The sequence below is a fragment of the Balaenoptera physalus genome (assembly GCF_965194825.1).
Source record: "Balaenoptera physalus genome assembly, chromosome: X".
NCBI lineage: Eukaryota > Metazoa > Chordata > Mammalia > Artiodactyla > Balaenopteridae > Balaenoptera > Balaenoptera physalus.
In genome coordinates, this window is record NC_138903.1 from 74754023 (window position 1) to 74774300 (window position 20278).

Below are 20278 nucleotides of genomic sequence, written 5' to 3' on the forward strand. Positions count from 1 at the left end.
TTATTCTATTCTAAACATATTCCTACTATTATTTAGATGAATAAAGTTCTTTGTTAGATAAGGGTCCCTGACAGGCTAGGGAGCTTGCACTCTAGCCTACTGGTAAAAGAACGTCATTAAAGGGTTTTAAACATATGCTTGTTTTGCTTTAAAGGTTACAATGTCTGTCTGTACCACTTCAACCCTTCTTCCCAAACTACACGCAAGGTCATCCATTACGCCAGGAGTTGACAACTATGGCCCACATGCCAGATCCAGTCTGCTGCCTGTTTTCATAAATAAAGCTTTATTGGGACAGTTACTCTCATTCATTTATCTATGGTCTACGGCTGCTTTTGCACTGCAATGGTGGAGTTGAGTAGTTGCAAAATACATTATATGGGCTGCAAAATCGAAATTATTTGCCATTTGGCCATCTATAGCTGGTAAACTCCTACATCAGGTGAATAAAACCAGTATCTTTGGGATAGGGTGAAGGGTTGGTTAAGCAGAAACTTTTGAGCTTTGATGTGGAGTTGAAAGAAGGGGCAGGGAGAGAAAAATAGCTTCTTTCCTTCTTAAGTATAGTTCAAAGTTATATTTTTAGACATGCCATTTTATTATGGATATTTTGAAATTAAATATTTGAGATGCCTGCTTTGCTTCCATCCTGGGGTCTTACCATATACATCTTTGCTGGAGACATTTAGTCCCTAGAAGCAGGACTGAGGTCAGACAGAGCCTCTACCTCACACTTTAGTTCCTCTAATGGTCATTGTGTCTGTTATCTCTACCTTGTCTGCCTATAGAAGTTCTCCTTCTCCTTTACTCTCTGCATGCAATCAATCAGCCAATCCTATCAATTTTATCTCTTAGTTCTTGACTCCACCTGTTCCTCCACTAGAGACATAGACCAGACATGCATCATCTTTCCCCTGGACAACTGCAATATCTCAGAACTGGACTGGTCACTTTGCCTCTAGGGTTCCCCTGTGTAATCCATCTTTATGTTGCCCTTAGAAGGGTCAGTGGAAAATGAAATTCTGTTTATGCCTTTTTTTGGCTTAAAACTCTTCTAACAGGATAAAAATCCAAGATACTTATTATGGCAAACAACACCCTTCAGGCCTATCTTCTCTGGTCTCATCGTCTTCTTCTTCATCCCATCTCTGCCTCTCAGGCTTTTTGCTACACTGTTACCTGTTTATTGGTACTTTCTTAAACATACCATGATGGTTACACCCTGGGCTGGTGCAAATGCTATCAATTTGATTGTCTATCACTTGGATGAAGAATTGCTACTCATCTTTTATATTCTTCCCTGTAAGGTTCTCTGACTCCTAGATACAACTCATGGCTCCTCTATATTACTTTTATACTTTCGATATCATTCTCTTATTGCATATACCGCACTGCAATGTCATTTGTTTACACGTTTTTCTCCTTTACCAGACAGTGATTCACCCAGGAATAATGACTGGGTTTTAGTTAACTCTGAATCCTTAGTGCCAGGCATGGAGTAGAATCTCTCTTTCTCTCTTTTTATATATATATATTTATATATATAATATATATATATTATATATATATTATATATATAAATGGAAGAACTTTAGAAACCGTATATTATACAAATGTTGAATATAAATATTGTAACAATTATCATTATTACTATTATTATTACTGTTCCTCTTACTTCTACTCCAATTCCTCTGTATCTCACACCTTGTCTCCCTTTTGCCACCTCCCTGTAGGATAGATTTTCTCCTGAACTCCAGTCCCTGTGGCTGGATCCCACTCGACCTGTTTTTGTATATCCCTGTCATGAACAATGTGTGTCCTAAGACCGCCAACCAATTGCAGGTTGCCGTCCTGCTTTTATTTGTGTTCTACCTGCTTGTGGAAATCCCACCTTCAGCTCACTGCCATTGGCCCTCTCTGATGCCAATTTCCTACAGCCAGACTCCAGCCTTTCCCAAGTCTCTCCTCTTTCCAACTGCTGGAACCTTTTAGGGTCAACTGCCACTTTCTGGAAGGTCTGTCTAATGATTCTTGGTGAACTTCATTTCATTTGCCAACTAAGCCCCAGTTCTAAGAGTTGTCACCAAGAGGTTGGTTCAGAGTACTTAATTGTCAACTTTTAATCTTCCTTGCTCTTTTAAAGCCAGAAGTTAGCTTAAAGGGTAAAGACTTTCATGTGGTTAAAATAATTAAAAAGGGCTAATTATATTGTGAATTAGTTTCCTTATATTGGGAAGTACAGAGAGGACACATTGAGTTATTTAGGTATTCCTATGTTTCTTTAACATACATCTACACAAAACAAACAAATATTTTGTCAGTCTAGCAGTTTAATGTATTTAGGATGTATCTGCATTAACGAGTTGAAAGTAGCATAGTATACTAGATGAGTGTACAAGCACTGGGGTCCAACAGACTTGAGGTTAAATCTTGGATAAAAAATTTACCAGCTATGTGATCTCTGGAAAAGTTATTTAGCCCCTTTGGGGCTTAGTTTCCTCATCTGTAAAATGGGGGGGATGTCACAGATACTTACCTCATAGGGTTGTTGTGAGAACCAAATACAATAATATATATGAGATGATTAGGACAATGCCTGGCATATAGAAAATGCTCAATGAATGGAAGCTTCAGAAGATATGACACCTAAAATTGCCCTCTCCCTCAATGGCTTGAGAAAGTGAATGCTACTGCACTATGTGAGCAACTTGACAGTTCCTACGACCTATAAAGCTGGTCTTCAACTTACAAATTATGTACCAAAAGTCATAAGCAAGTTGCTGATCTGTCCATATGAACAACATTCTACATGGTGGTTAGACTGCCAGCCCAGTCCACATCAGCCAATATAACCCATTTCATACCTTAAGTATAATACAGAGTACAGTACTATTTAACTATTCTTGTTCCCAAGGCAGTGGCAGCTCCTAGGCAATGGGGGCTCCTGAAGAAGGAGGGAGCTATCACTGGCTTGGGAGTACAGACAAGTAGGGACTATAGACCAGTCTGTTCATCAGTATCTGTGGGTAAATGAAACACTCCCTGTATTAAGAAAAGAAATATCTATGTCAGGTTCAGAAAAAAACTGGAGTAACATAAACTACAAAAACTAGCAAGTCACAGAAAGATTCACATAATAGGGAATATCTTGGTATGCTCCTGCACACAACTTTTAACTTGTAAGTAATAAACAGATCAGATTACTTTATATTTTTCATATGTCTTCAAATCATAAATAGCTTCATATGAACACAAGAGAGATAGGTCTATGTTATTCAACATCTATACACTTACAAATAAGAAGGGCAGATGCAAACTTGCCAACTAGCAAAATGAAGCATTTTATTTCAAAAAAAAAAAAGAGAAAGAAAGAAAAATGAAATCTGCAGGTACCTATATTTCCTACACAGGCAAAGCTTAGGTGATGTTCTGAGGGCTTTTAGAGACAATTTGGAAAACAGAGTCATCAGTTAGTGTTTGGGATGAACACAGCATGATACACTGGAATTAGAACACAGTTTATCTGAATAAACTGGCTATTTTTAAATGTTATTATTGATGTCCTTTAAGGTAGGCATTATAATATTTCTCCCAAAACTGATGTGAGGTTAAAAGCTGTATAACAAATATAAACCTACTTATAATTAATAGTATATAATAATTAGCACCCAAACTAGCATTATTACTGTTTTCTTCTGTGAAAACACTGTACTCAAGTCTATCTTCTTGGGAATCAATATGTCATGATAAAATTATCCTTTAATTATAATCTTTTAGCTTGCAGTTTAGATCACATTAGCACTTCTATATTAAGTCCTTATTTAAGGCCTTCCATTTTGGTTAAAAAAACCCATTAAAGTTCACTCAGGAATAAAGTTACCTGGCTGATAACTTGCTGGTAATTTCTTCTTGGAAAAAAATGGACCATCAAAGCAAAACTGACTTGGCCATTTTAAGCCATAAATGTACATATTGAACCATCCTGAGTTGCTATTAAACTAACAGAATAAATGATGGATGAGAGATGTGACTTCCTATTTTTGTTTGTTATCACTGACTAAATATGATTATCCTGGATCACCACTAGACTCTGAAGATGAGAAACAAAGAATCTGGTAAAAAACTGTAAATGTATAGGTCATGGCCTTGCTGCTATGCCTAAAAATTAGATTAAAGGCTCAAAAAGGCCATCTGCTCCTATAAGATCCCTACCACTAGTGGGAATGAAACTTCCATCTGTGGTCTTAGAACAACGTTAAATTATCCATTTATTGATTCAATAAACAGATGCGCCAACTATATTGGTGAAAAGTTTAGACTTATACCTTAAAAAACAGTATTTTCTGCTCTTCTCTTCCTGTCAAGCACAGAAAAGTGTGTTTGTACATGCATATGAATTTTCAGCTTAGTAGACTCATAATTCACTTTTGGCATTTTGTGTCACCTGCCCCGTACCTATTCATAGCCCTGCCCAGGAGTGCTACTCCTCAGCATCTATTATAGTAGCTTTGGGACACCAGCTTGTGTCAAAACATGAAAGGAATCATGTTAATTGTGAAAAACTACATGTTCTTTTCCATGGTTAAGAATGTGCCTTAAAAATGTGCCATTTTAAAAATACATTTTGTATGCCTTACTAGTTACACTCCTTATGAAATGACTCAAGTTTACAGAGGAAAAAGTTTGTGTATTTCAAAATACAATGATAGGCCACCATTTAAATTAGAAGCAATGTTTCTTTAGAATACTGGCATTATAAATTCATTTTTCTGAATATGTATTTCTAACATCTTCTATCTTTATTCCCACAATGGAACTCATAATAATCTCTTGTAGTTCATCATTATATTCAAGAATGTGAAAATATTTGATATTAAAGTGGCTTTGTTGTTCACCGAGCAAAAGTTTAGGGGCAAATTGCAGAGATGGTATTAAATGAGAGAGATGCTTTTTTAGTTTCTTTTCCCACCTCCTAGAGGAAAAAACAATTCACTTTCCCTACCACACCAACTTCCTAACATAAAACCAAGAAACACCAACAGCCTTACCTGTTTGACTGCATTATCATTTCCTAAAGCACAGTCTGGGCCAGAGCAGACATAAACGTTGGATGGTAAATCATTATAAGAGTTCCTGCTGACGTCTGAAGAATCTCTCATATTGAAGTAAAGAGCCCACAGAAGTCTTGGCTTTTCAACTTCTTCATTTTCTAAATGTAGACATAAATTTTACTTACATCTAAAGCACAACATGCCTCTCAATTACTACAACATGTAGCCAGTTGCTAACAAAGCTACGACTATATATTGTAGTAAATCAGAGCTTTGTATGTAAACTATAGTAAATCTGTATCCACACACTCTAATACATGTGTATATTTCAAGCAATGATGGCTTTTCAACCTAAGACAAGTTAGATTTTAAAAATTATTTTGATTATTAGTAAGTTACTTAGATTTAACTCCAACCATGTTCCCTTGGATTTCTCTTCTCATCACCAGTATGAAAGCGCTTATGATCACATTCATCTTTAAATTATGCCAATGAAGTGAGCAGTTAACATAAATTGATTTTCTTATGTTTCACATGGATAAACCAACTTAAAAAATTATAAAGTAAGTCAATACTATATACAGGATTATGTGATGACCAGAATAGAGAAATCTATAAAGACAGGAAGTAGGGGAATTCCCTGGCGGTCCAGTGGTTAGGACTCAGTGCTTTCACTGCCGAGGCCCAGGTTCAATCCTTGGTTGGGGAACTAAGATCCCACAAGCTGCGTGGCATGCCCGCCTCACCCCCCTCAAAAAAAGACAGGAAGTAGATTAGGGTTACCTAGGGCTGTGGGGGAATTGAGGGTCAGTGCAGGTTAATGGCTAATGGGTATGGGGTATGGGTTTCTTTTTGGAGTGATGGAAATATTCTAAAATTGACTGTGGTGATGTTTGAACAATACATTAAAAAACATTGGATTTTATACTTTAAATGGGTGAATTGTATGGTATGTGACGCTCAATAAAGCTGTTATGAAAAAATAGTATATACAGGATTAAAAATTGGATATCCTAACTCACTAACACTCTGTCCTACTAGATTACAAAAGTAATGCCAACCAACAAACAAATAACAAAAATATGATTATGAGACTGTAAGCTGTTTTCAGTGCACATTCTCTCATTTACAGCAAGCATCTATTATGTGTTAGGCATCAGGCTAGGAGCTGGGGATACAAAGATGAAGTAGACTTAGTCCCTATTCTCTTGCTCTTTCATGCTCCCTAATACAGAGCCTAGCACATAACAGATGCTCAATGAATAATTTCTGAACCAATTTTAATTCTGCTTTCAGGTATAATCAAAGCATGATGTGCTTATTAAAAGATCCAGCTCTCTTAATCTCAATACCTAAAGCCTAATCCTTTCTACCTTAATAATTATTTCTATGCCTCTCTTCTTTAGAAGTGTTATAATTACATTTTCTTTGGTTGAAAACAGAAAATATTGCTGTTAATATATTTATTGACTACAGTGTTTTCTTAGCCTGGATCTGAAGAAAAATTCAAATTCTGTACAATGATAATAAAGGATGTGAATGACTATTACCCAAGACCATAAGGCACCTTGTGAATCATAAAGAAAATTCTAAAGGTATAATTATCTAGTTAATTAACTCTTATTGGTAGATTTATAATTAGTGTAGAAAAGTTAGCAAATTGCGTTCCTCAGTTAAAAAGAATGTCCCATTCCCCAATTCAGGACAAATAGGTTTTTTATTATACTTAATTTAAAATATCTCCACTACAACAATACCAAATATGTTCTTTTTCTAGTTCATCCTGAATAATCCATAATTATTAATGTGATAGGATGAAGAAACTCTGGATGAAGTGATCCTTTAAGATGCCCCTTTCTAATGCTAAGATCTATGAGTCTAAGGTATCACTAACTTCATGTAAAGCACACAATAGGTGGCAAAACCTACTTACTGACAAAACAAAGGAACATAAGAGACTCATATTTCACAGCTAAAACCATGTGGCTCTTAGTAAATTTATTGGTGAGTTTAGTTTCAGTAAATCTTACAGGAAGATAGTTAAACATACTGCCTATCACTTGTGAAACCAGACTCTAGGAGCATTGCAGAAAAGTGAGCTAAGGTCTGGAAGTCCTTTAATATTGCTCATTCCATTTCTAAGCATATACTAAGAGAGCTTATCTTATATTTTATGAAACTTCCAGCTCAGAGGAGGGCTTTCACTCAATAAAAGTTAGGGGAAGTGAATAATTCAATTATAGGAAAGAAATTTCATAGAGGTTGAAGTTTTGAAAAGAAACCGAGAGGAAGATGAAAAGTTGACATAGGCTGAAGATAAATGCTCTAGATACAAGGGAGTTATCGGGCTTTGACCTTAAAACCCTCAAAGAAACATGTAATTGCTTCATCTTTCTTTGAGGCCAGCTGGAAGGCAGAGAGATAGCTGGAAAAATAACATGCAATTGTGCAGTGCAAAATTGTCAAAAAAATATTAAAGCTGTCGAGGTTTGGCTAGGAATACATCAGTTGGCCAGAAACAGAATTGGTTTTCTGTAATAGCTCATTTCATTCAATTAGATTGTGCAAAGGACTAAACAAGTAATAGGTAATTTAGAATAAAATCTTGGGCGAATTAAACTGGGGCAAGTACAGAATAAAGTAGGCTGAAGAAAATCAACAGTGGCACACCAAATAAAAGCAACAAATAGTCTATAGCTGCATGCCATGTTTAGGGAGAGAGTGAACTATTTTAGCAACATAGCACAGTAGCACAAGACCAAGAGAGTAGGAGACTGCCACAGCTGTGACCTAGACTGGACACAACAAATACAAAAAGGAATTAAGATAAGGCATTTTACTTCTCAGCTCAGTAAAAACACCCTCACCAGCCACCTATTTCAAAATGACACCTATAAGGGGAATTCCTGTTTTTAGGCAGTGCTGCTTTTTTGAGATAGGAACTGAATGAGATAGAATGAGATAACGCCACATGCTGTGCCCAATGGAGCGAAAAAGAGAAAGAAGATGGTGCAGTGATGATATTACACTGCAGACATTTGAAGATATTGTACTAATGAAATTCTTGCTTCAATTTGTATGGAAAAATCTCAATTTCCTGGGTAAAATAAGAAACCACTTAGGAAAGTTCTACCCGTGCTTTGAAGGATATTATGGAATCTGGAAGAATTAATGCACATATGAATGGTGAGCAATCACCTCATTTTCTCACCTGCAGAATCTGGTTTATTAAGCATAAAGTATCTGAAATTTCCTTGGACTGTGAAGTAGGGAAGAGTTTAGAGATCTCTGATGTTCTTAAAGGAGCCTGGGAAGTAGGGCTCTTAGAAGTACTAGTACAACTGCTTCTTAAGACAGAGCATATGTCAAGAGCTCCAGCTGATATCTTAAACATGAACAAGTAAGAAAGAGAGGGAATAGAAGGAATACCTTCACAAGGCTATTGGATTCCTCAGATACAAAGGCAAAGAAGTACCGTGTTTGAGAAGAGAACATTATCTTTTAATACGATAAATATACTTCATTGCAAAGTGACTAGGCTGACTTTCACAAAAGCTCATGAAGCACAGCACTACACAGAACATAGAAGTCGAATAAAAAGAAAATAAGCTTAAATAATGTTATTCCTCTGGCACACGTTTTAAAACAAAATATTTATAAAGCTTTAAAGCATAGAGTTTCATATCATTGTCAAATAATTAAAACATAATAGTAAAAGCCATCAATCTGTGAAAATAGGGGCTTTTGCTACAGAGAAGAATGTGCTTTAATGTATTAAAAGTTCATATTGCTCATAAAGTTCCTTCTTCCTCATTTAGGCAGGAAAATGAATTGAGTTCTCTTCTCCAGGTGACTTTGCCTCTTTGACCTGCCATGGCCCAGTGCTCACTTTATCTGGTGATTCATTTTCAATAACTCCAACAGTATTTGTTCTGACATTTTAATTAAAATATGACCACTACTTCATCCTGATGATAAAAAGGCCTATGTGTCAGTGAAAACTGGCTTTTCAGTGCCTCAGTGCACCTGAGGACCCCTCTGAGCACATAGTTCTTACTAAAGAATTTCACTCAGGTTCTAAACAATACATCATTTCAAAATGGGATCACATTAACCATTAAGATTAATGTTTAAAAATCTAAAATGGCTAGAGGATGCTAAGTAATGAATATGTAATTTCCCCATCTCGATTTTTAAAAAAAGAAAATGCATTTAAAAAGTGAAGAGCAATGATACAATATTCAAATTTAGTATATTATTTGGGACCACCACACAATGAAATTACAACCAAAAGTTATGAAAAAATTCAGAAATAAAGAAGGAATTCTGAGTTTTTATAAGCAAGGTAACTAAAGCCAAAGATAAAACTATGATTCCATTTTACATTTAGGAATATTATTGTGTACCGTAACTCTGCAATCAAATTTTTAACAATACATTTATATGAGACTTTCCAATGAAAAAAAAAGTAAATATGAAACAAATTAAATTCCAAACTAAAGTGAAGTAAATTTTCAGATTGCAGAATTTGATTCAAGCAGCCCCCCCAAAAATTAATTATATTGATATTAGCTCCTGAGAATGGAGCAGTTTGTTTTCCTATGTAAATGTAAATGCCCCTTTATGCACTATCTTGCAAAGAAAACAAACAAGACACACAGAAGATGAACTAAAAGGAAATACAATAGGTAGGGGTAAATAAATGGTTGCCTGAACAAACATAACATCCAAAGAAAATGAAGATATATGAATTAATGAACTGGCCAGGATTCAAGTGGACATCCAAATCCTTAATGAAAATCACCGTCACTTCATATAAATGATAAGATCCATCAGGCCATGTTTTGATCACCTACACATAGAATTCACTACAATTTGCTCCATTCACAGCTACAAGGGCTACCCTATGATGCGGGGAGAAAAGTTAAAAAATTCGTGGTTGAAAAACATCTTTCCACCATGAGTAGGCAGCAAAGTGGCATATATGTTTTGAAAGCTAAATATTTATCACATCACTAGCATGCTATGCATGAAAAGACAATTATTGGTTAGGAAGGATTCCTATGTTTGCCAATTAATAGCTGAACCTTCTCTCAGTTGAACTAAGTTTTTTTTTTCTTTATAAATGAAGATAACTTTTTCTGATAAAGGAATATATGCTCTTCATACAACATCTATAAAATAAAGAAAATTAAAAGGAAAAAAAATTATACATAATCCCACCAAAATTGAGAGATTTCCTGACAGTCTTTTTTCTATGCATATGAGTATGTACACATATAAATGTATGTTTTTGCACTTAATTATATACATTGTGTGTGAGATGTAGCTTTTTCCCTTATCATTATAAATATTTCCCCATTTTTAGGAAGAGAATGTGCTTAGTCATCCTAGTAAAACATGTAAGCACTGGTGCTGAATACATCACCTTTCAATTCAGGTTGCAGAAACCTTCCTGAGATCTCTAAAGAGGAATAAAGTGGTCACATTACCTTTCCATCATGAATCACTGATTATTGTTCTTACCTATCTCCTTTTCGGTATATGGAGTAAACAATTTCTGCACAACTGGTTCTAAATCTTCTCTTGCTGTTTTAGAAGATGTACAAGTCAAATGAACCAAATCTGTTTAAAAAAAAAATATTTTGAGTTCCTGCTTATCACAAATTTCACTGTGTACTCATATTCAAGGCACTAAGCTGGTGCCATGCGGAATAGAGCCAAGCATGTCATGGCTCCTGCCTTTAAGAACTTTATAATCTAGTGATGGGGGACATGTAAAAACCATAACAATATGCTATGTGTGTTAAAAAAATAGTGAAATATATATGTTAACTAATAACCAAGAGGGAGCACACTAAGACTCAAGACTAAGTACCAGTTGATGGTTATGTAAAACCAGCAAGATAAAAAAGCTTAGGAAACCATTTATTCATAGAAAGAGCTTAAGCTATCCTTATAACATTCCCAGCGAGGGTGGATAAAGGATTGCTAAGCAAAATATTGTATAAAAAAGACTAAAAGTGGACTATTTTTTTTACCTAGAGAACACACAATATTCTTCAGACAGAAAAACCCATTTATACAAACTTTACTGATAAGTTAAAAACAAATCATCTATTCATTATAGGGTTCTCTAAGAAAGTTTTTTAGGGAACACTGTTAGCTTAGTTTGAATCATACATATACTTAAAAGTCCATAATATGGCACAAGTCAAAACTTGTGTAATATTTTCAGGATTTCCAAATCACTTTGTTTTGCATTTACAGGTTCATGGGGCCCAGACCTCAGAGAATGTTTGGGTTAGAGAATATCATGTACAAAAAAGGTCCTTCACAGAAGTGAAATACTGTAGCCTAAGGCACTTAGAATTCCTAAAGGCCTACATACAAAGGGCAAAGGAAGGACAAAAGGTTCTACATACTGAAAGGAAGAACTAAGGGGATCCCTAAATGGGAGTAATTCTTGTGGTTTTGGAAAGGGTTTAGGGCAGAACAGAATTATGGCAGAAAGAATATATATTAGAGAAAAGTATAAGAACTGAGACATTCCTACTCCTAAAACACCAGTAGAGAAGTACATGCACTTCTTTTCTAAAAGTTTACTTTAAGCTAGTAGACTTTTTTAAACCCCAGGAACATGGTTCAAAGTTTATCATGGAAGCGCAACATCAGAATAGAATTCTCTTTATTAAAATTAATTCCACATTCTACTCTAAAATATATCTAAGCATAAAGGGACTCTTAACCATGTGAGCTAAAATCAAATTTTGTAGTATTTTTTTCCAGGTGCACCAAAGAAAGTGATATTCTAAGAAAGTTCCTGTCTTATATATGGCCTAATAAAATATCTACCTTATTTAAGCAATGTTTTTATATGAATATAACAATGATTCCCATTGGTTCTGGGATATTGAAGGATATACAGTATTTCAAAAGGTATAATAACCTTTACAACAAAATTATTCCTAATGAACTTAAAATTTTCAAATGCAATATAACTTTGGTAGGGAGGGAGTTTAAAGTCCCTAGATAAATGCTGAATTAAACAGAGTATATAACTATAAAGGCAGAAATCTCTGATGTAACACTTGAGAGAAACTGTCCTGTCTCTATTATCCCACAGTCTCACAAAATACCAACGTTCATGTCAAAGTTCTCAATTTTCTAGTTCTTTCCTATTCAATTAACGTACACTAGGGGGAAAAGCAGATGAACATGAATATAAATAAAACAGTATATTTTCAAAAATATCTTAACGGTAAACTACTAGTTCTATAAATCAGGATATATAAAAGAAATACACCAGAGTAACTATATCCTTATGTTTCCTAACAGTGTAACAGAGTTCATTCAGTTCATGGAATGCTAGCAAAAATTTCTAGTAATAAAGTCAGATTATCATCTTGTACTTAATAAGTTTTATTACAATTCTTAGAAGGAAAAATTAAGACATCTATACCTTGAATTCTAATACCTTGATTCTGCTTAGATGCTACATTATTAATTCATTTACAAATTTAAGATACGAACAACTATTTTTTCTCCCTGCTTATTACCCGCTTTTCCTGTTATCTATGTCACTTCCTTGTATAGGTTACTCTCAATTTATTGCTTCTTTTCAAATCAGAGGTTGATTGTATTATTTTTTTAAAATTCAGATTATTTTCAAAATTGGTTTATTAATCTTCATACAGCTCATAAGTCTTTAGCAAGGGCAAGTTTTAGAGTCAGTTTTCCTCTTTGTCGAATATAACTTTTACTTTTCAATAGGTGTTTAATAAACATTTGTGGCTAAAGACAATTCGCTTCCCTGCCATGAGCAGACATTAAGTACTCACAGTCTTAGGAAGACATACATGTGCATACAAATATATGTATGCATACACATGCATAGGGAAAATTTTACTAGTTACTTATATGAAGTGTGGAAAAATTATCTGACTGACCATGGTAGAAGTAAGGAAAGCATAAGTGGATAATCCTCAAATTATTTAAATCTGCCTGAGAAATGCTCACAGACGCTTTAAGATATATCTTTAAAATTCTCAAAAGAATTTAAAAGATTATCTAGAATTTACTGTATGGTGAACTTGCATGTGTCAGACACTACCCTAAGCATGTCAGAAGTATTATTTCATTTTACCTGTGCAATAGCCAACTATTATCTTCATTTTACAGGTGAGAAAACAGAGGAACAGTGGAGTTAAGCAGATTTCTCAAAGTTATGCAATTACTAAAAGGAAGAGCTGGGGCTCAGAGCTGGAATTCAAGCCCACGTGGTCTGCCTCTAGGGTGCCTGCTCTTAGTCACTGAACAATGTTGTGTAACTGTAATAATCTCCCGTAGAAGGTGCAGCTAGTCACTTAAGGCAGCAACATTCAAACTGGGAGGTGTATAAAGATACAAGAGGACTTTCCACAAGGTAAATAACTCTAAGGGAGTCACTGTCCAGGTGCTCAACCTCGCCTCCTGCAATTTTATTAAGCAATGCATTTCAAGAAATTTACTTTGTGTTTAATAATCCTTTATCAAAACTGTAATATATTTATGAGTTTGGTTAATTTTGCACAAATATAATTGGATTAATTACTGAATCCAGAAGGAATTTTTTTAAGCTTACTGTCTTCGGAAATTAAAAAAAAATCTATTTCCATTTATTATTTGAAGTGGGTGATAGTGGGTATCAAATATCTCTGATACTTAAATTCCATTGAATACATTTAAAGGGGTGATGTTACCACTTTACCATTACATACCAACATTTATAATGTTAGAAACTACACTCTTGGTGATTATTTGAATCTTATGATGAAAAACTGTATATGTCAAATTATACGTGTTTGAGGGGTACATGAGCAAAAAGGTTTCAATACCTTAAGGTGTTAATGTAATTGCAAAACCATACCTATATAACATGTTGTCATATTTCTACCAAAATTTAACTCTGTGTAAAATGCTCCTTTCTATTCTGTGACCTTAACTCCTCTCCACGAAACTAACTTGCTCAGTAAATGCTAAAAATGACCACAAATTAGATCAGATGGGGCACCTGCTTTCCTAAAAGTATCACATTCATTAGTGCCAATTAACAACTATAACTAAGATTGTGGAAGATGCAATAGAACTGGAAACATTAGCCACTGGCATCATGTGAGATAATAACTGACTCACAAAACGGTTTAAACCTTGACTCTATCTTTTATAAAGTATGCTCCTTTTACTTCATTTAGCAACTGCTTAAAGGCTTAATGGGCTAAAAGATGACAAAATGTGTTCTCTATCACAATTCTTGTCTTGGCAATATATTTAGCTTTGTATTGGCATTAAAGAAACTGCAAAATATCCTATTCAAATTTATAAGCTTTTGCACAGCAAAAGCTGTGCAAAACAAAACGAAAAGACAATCTACGGAATGGGAGAAAATATTTGCAAGTGATGTGACCAATAAGGGCTTAATTTCCAAAACATACAAAAAATTACACAGCCCAATATCAAGAAACAAACAACCCAATCAAAAAATGGGCAGACCTAAATAGACATTTCTCCAAAGAAGACACATATATATGGCCAAAAGGCACATGACAAAATGCATAACATTATTAATTATTAGAGAAATGTGGGAGCAACTCAACATATAAGCCAAATGCTAACAGCCATAAAAGGGAAAATCGACAGTAACACAATAATAGTGGGGGGACTTTAACAACCCACTTACACCAATGGACAGATCATCCAGACAGAATATCAATAAGGAAACACAGGTCTTAAGTGGCACATTAGACCAGATGGATTTAGTTGATATTTATAGAGCATTCCATCTGAAAGCAGCAGAATACATTTTTTTCTCAAGTGCACATGGAACAGTCTCCAGGAAGATCACACACTGGGCCACAAATCAAGCCTCAGTAAATTTAAGAAAACTGAAATCATACCAAGCATCTTCTCTGACCACAACACTGTGAGATTAGAAATAAACTACAGGAAAAAAAAACTGTAAAAACACAAACACGTGGAGACTAAACAATATATTACTAAACAACCAATGGTTCACCGAAGAAATCAAAGAGGAAATCAAAAAATACCTAGAAACAAATGACAACAAAAACACGACGATCCAAAACCTATGGGATGCAACAAAAGCAGTTCTAAGAGGCAAGTTTACAGCAATACAATCTTACCTCAGGAAACAAGAAAAACTCAAATAAACACCTAACCTTAAACCTTAAGCAACCAGAGAAAGAATAACAAACAAAACCCAAAGTTAGTAGAAGGAAAGCAATCATAAAGATCAGAGCTGAAATAAATGAAATAGAAACAAAGAAAACAACAGAAAAGATCAATGAAACTAAAAGCTGGTTCTTTGAGAAGATAAAATTGATAAACCTTTAGCCAGACTCATCAAAATAAATAAATAAATAAACAGGAGATGACTCAAATCAATAAAATTAGAAATGAAAAAGGAGAAGTTACAACTGACACCACAGAAATACAAAAGATCATAAGAGACTACCACAAGCAACTATATGCCAATAAAATGGACAACCTGGAAGAAATGGACAAATTCTTAGAAAGTTACAATGTTCCAAGACTGAACCAGGAAGAAACAGAAAATATGAACAGACCAATCACAAGTACTGAATTTAAAAACTTCCAACAGAGTCCAGGACCAGATGGCTTCACAGGGGAATTCCATTAAACATTTAGAGAAGAGTTAACACCTATTCTTCTCAAACTCTTCCAAAAAACTGCAGAGGAAGGAACACTCTCAAGCTCATTCTACGAGGCCACCATCACCCTGATACCAAAACCAGAGAAAGATACTATAAAAAAGGAAAATCACAGGCCAAAATCACTGATGAACATAGATACAAAAATTCTCAACAAAATACTAGAAAACAGAATCCAACAGCACATTAAAAGGATCATACACCATGATCAAGTGGGGTTTATCCCAGGGATGCAAGGATTGTACAATATATGCAAAGCAATCAATGTGATACACCACATTAACAAACTGAAGAATAAAAACCATATGATCATCTCAATAGATGCAGAAAAAACTTTTGACAAAATTCAACACCCATTTATGATAAAAACTCTCCAGGAAGTGGGCAAAGAGGGAAATTACCTCAACCTAACAGAGGCCATATATGACAAACCCACAGCTAACATCATACTCAATGGTAAAAAGCTGAAAGCATTTCCTCTAAGATCAGGAACAAGACAAGGATGTCCTCTCTTGCCACTTTTATTCAACATAGTTTTGGAAGTCCTGGCCATGACAATCAGAGAAGAAAAAGAAATAAAAGGAATCCAAATTGGAAAAGAAGTAAAACTGTCACTATTTGCAGATGACATGATCCTATACAGAGAAAATCCTAAAGATGCTACCAGAATACTCCTAGAGCTCATCAATGAATTTGCTAGAGATGCAAGATACAGAAATCTCTTGCTATACACTAATAATGAAAGATCAGAAAGAGAGATTAAGGAAACAATCCCATTTACCATCACATCAAAAAGAATAAAATATCTAGGAATAAATCTACCTAAGGAGGCAAAAAAACTTGTACTCAGAAAACTATAAGATACTAATGAAAGAAATAAAAGATGACACAAACAGATAGAGAGATATACCATGTTCTTGGACTGGAAGAATCAATACTGTGAAAATGACTAGACAACCCAAAGGAATCTACAGATTCGATGCAATCCCTATCAAATTATCAATGGCATTTTTTACAGAACTAGAACAAAAAATTTCAAACTTTGTATGGAAACACAGAAGACCGCAAATAGCCAAAGCAATCTTGAGAAAGAAAAATGGAGCTGGAGGAATCAGGCTCCCTGACTTCAGACTATTCTACAAAGCTACAGTAATCAAGACAGTATGGTACTGGCACAAAAACAGAAATATAGGAACAGGATACAACGTCCAGAAATAAATCCATGCACCTATGTTCAATTAATCTATGACAAAGGAGGCAAGAATATACAATGGAGAAAAGACAGTCTCTTCAATAAGTGGTGCTGGGTAAACAGGACAGCTACATGTAAAAGAATGAAATTAGAACATTCTCTGACACTATACACAAAAATAAACTCAGTATGGATTAAAGACCTAAATGTAAGGCCAGATACTATAAAATTCATAGAGGAAAACCTAGGGAGAACACTCTTTTATATAAATCACAGCAATATCTTTTTGGATCCACCTCTTAGTGTAATGAAAATAAAAACAAAAATAAACAAGTGGGACCTAATGAAACTTAAAAGCTTTTGCACAGCAAAGGAAACCATAAACAAAATGAATTGACAACCCGCAGAATGGGAGAAAATATTTGCAAACAAAGCAACCAACAAGGGATTAACTCCAAAATATACAAACAGCTCATGCAGCTCAATAACAAAAACAACAACAAAAACTGATCAAAAAATGGGTGGAAGATCTAAATAGACATTTCTCCAAAGAAGACATACAGATGGCCAAGAAGCACATGAAAAGATGCTCAACATCGCTAATTATTAGACAAATGCAAATCAAAACTACAATGAGGTATCACCTCACACTAGTCAGAATGGCCATCATCAAAAAATCTACAAACAATAAATGCTGCAGTGGGTGTGGAGAAAAGGGAGCCCTTCTACACTGCTGGTGGGAATGCAAATTGGTACAGCCACTATGGAGAACAGTATGGAGGTTCCTTAAAAAACTAAAAATAGAGCTACCATATGATTCAGCAATCTCACTCCTGGGCATATACCCGAAGAAAACTGTAATTTGAAAGGATACATGCACCCCAATGTTCATTGCAGCACTATTTACAATAGCCAGGTCATGGAAGCAACCCAAATGTCCATCAACAGAGGAATGGATAAAGAAGATGTGGTGTATATATAAAATTGAATATTACTCAGCTATAAAAAAGAGCAAAATAATGCCAGTTGCAACAACATGGATGGACCTAGAGATTGTCATACTGAGTGAAGTAAGTCAGACAGAGAAAGACAAATATCATATGATATCACTTATATGTGGAATCTAAAAAAAATGGTACAAATGAACTTATTTATAGAACTGAAATAGAGTCACAGATGTAGAAAACAATCTTATGGCTACTGGGGGGAAAGGGAGGGAGGGATAAACTGGGAGATTGGGATTGACATATACACACTACTATATATAAAATAGATAATTAGTAAGGACATACTGTATAGCACAGGGAACTTTACTCAATACTCTGTAATGGCCTACATGGGAAAAGAATCTAAAAAAAGAGTGGATATATGTATATTTATAACTGATTCACTTTGCTGTACAGGAGAAAGTCACCCAACATTGTAAATCCACTATACTCCAAAAAAAAAATTAGAGAAATGGAAATCAAAACTACAATGAGGTACCACCTCGCACCAGTCAGAATGACCATCATCGAAAAGACTACAAATAATAAATGCCGGAGAGGGGGTGGAGAAAAGAGAACGCTCCTACTCTGTTGGGAATATAAATTGGTACAACCACTATGGAGAACAGTATGGAGGTTCCTTAAAAAACTAAAAATAGAACTACCATATGATCCAGCAATCCCACTGCTGGGCATATATCTGAAGAAAACTCTAATTTGAAAAGATACATGCACCCCAGTGTTCACAGCAGCACTATTTATAATAGCCAAGACATGGAAGCAACCTAAGTTTCCATCAACAGATGAATGGAAAAAGAAGATGTGGTATACATATACAATGGAATATTACTCAGCCATGAAAAAGAGAATGAAATAATGCCATTTGCAGCAACATGGATGGACTTGGAGATGATCATACTAAGTGAAGTAAGTCAGAAAGAGAAAGACAAATACCATATGATATCACTTATATGTGGAATCTAAAAAATGACACAAATGAATTTATTTACAAAACAGAAACAGACTCACAGACATGGAAAACAAACTTATAGTTACCAAAGGGGAAAGGTGGGGGAGGGATAAATTAGGAGCTTGGAATCAACAGATAAACACTACTAAATATAAAACAAATAAACAACAACGCCCTACTTTATAGCACAGGGAACTATATTCAATATTTTGTAATAACCTATAATGGAAAAAAATCTGAGAAAGAAGTTATATATATATATATATGTGTGTGTATGTATATATATGTATATACATACACACACATATACATATATATAACTGCATCACTTTGCTGCACACCAGGAACTAACACAACATTGTAAACCAACTATACTTCAACTTAAAAAAAAAGAAACTACAAAAGAAGTTTTAATTCATAGACCATAGCATAAGGGTAATAACTGAAAAACTTTGGTGAATGGAGTGCCAGTCACAATCAGCACCACTGAAACAAGAGCATCTGAAACTCAGAAGTCAGACATCACTCAACACAAACCAGAAATAACACACTTTCAGTTCTCTAAAACTGGGTTTGGAACACCCATTTCTCACACAAATGACTGCCTTCTTACAAGTTGTTGTTTCGAAACACACGGAAAGTGGGATTTCTACTCAGAATTTGCACAACAATAATAATGTACACATTTGAAAGTGACAAAAGTGAGAAGTCTAATGTGCAGTAGCAGGGTGACACAGTAGAGGATGGCTATGCAGGTCTGGTATTACTTTGGTCTTTGTATCAATTTGGCCAAGTCAGTTTATCTCTCTGGCCTCAGTGTTCTCATGATTAAATGGAAGGAGTGGAATTAGTTCCAACTACAAGACTTCTTCTAGTTCTAAAGTCTTATGAATCTAACTTCATACTCATCAGCCATGATTCTTTCAATGATGACAGATGTTAACCCAAAAACTGATGACATTACAAATGTGAATGTAAAACCTAAATGAATGCTTGCTGAAAAAAATAGGAACTCTATTTCTCAAGCTTCTGAGACTATCACACACAGCAGTCATACAAGTAAGCAAAATGGTTCCAAATGCATTTAAAGAAACTTTACGTACGGGCTAGTCAACAAGTGCATTTTGTTGGGCAACCTAACTAGGACTAAATAATTTACGTACATAGGGATCGATGTGGCTCATAACTTGTCTTTCATATAGGCATAAAGGCCAAATGTCATTTATGTAATATAGTCCAAGTAAGAATATGACTGTGTCAGTAAGATAGAAAAGGTCAGAAACACATTTTCTTTATGATACCAAGTGAGGAACTGAGTATGATGACATATGGCACACAGTTTGGTTTCT

General features: G+C 34.9%; 1 protein-coding gene across 1 annotated transcript in view; it reads right to left on the reverse strand.

The window, feature by feature from the left end:
• CHM (CHM Rab escort protein) overlaps positions 1-20278 on the reverse strand; it is a 316852-nt gene that overhangs the window by 133197 nt on the left and 163377 nt on the right. The window contains exons 13-14 of the mRNA XM_082447407.1: positions 10578-10676; positions 5049-5209 (exon numbers count right to left, since the gene is read on the reverse strand). Of these exons, the coding sequence (XP_082303533.1) occupies positions 5049-5209; positions 10578-10676 (260 nt within the window). The remainder of the gene's footprint in view (positions 1-5048; positions 5210-10577; positions 10677-20278) is intronic.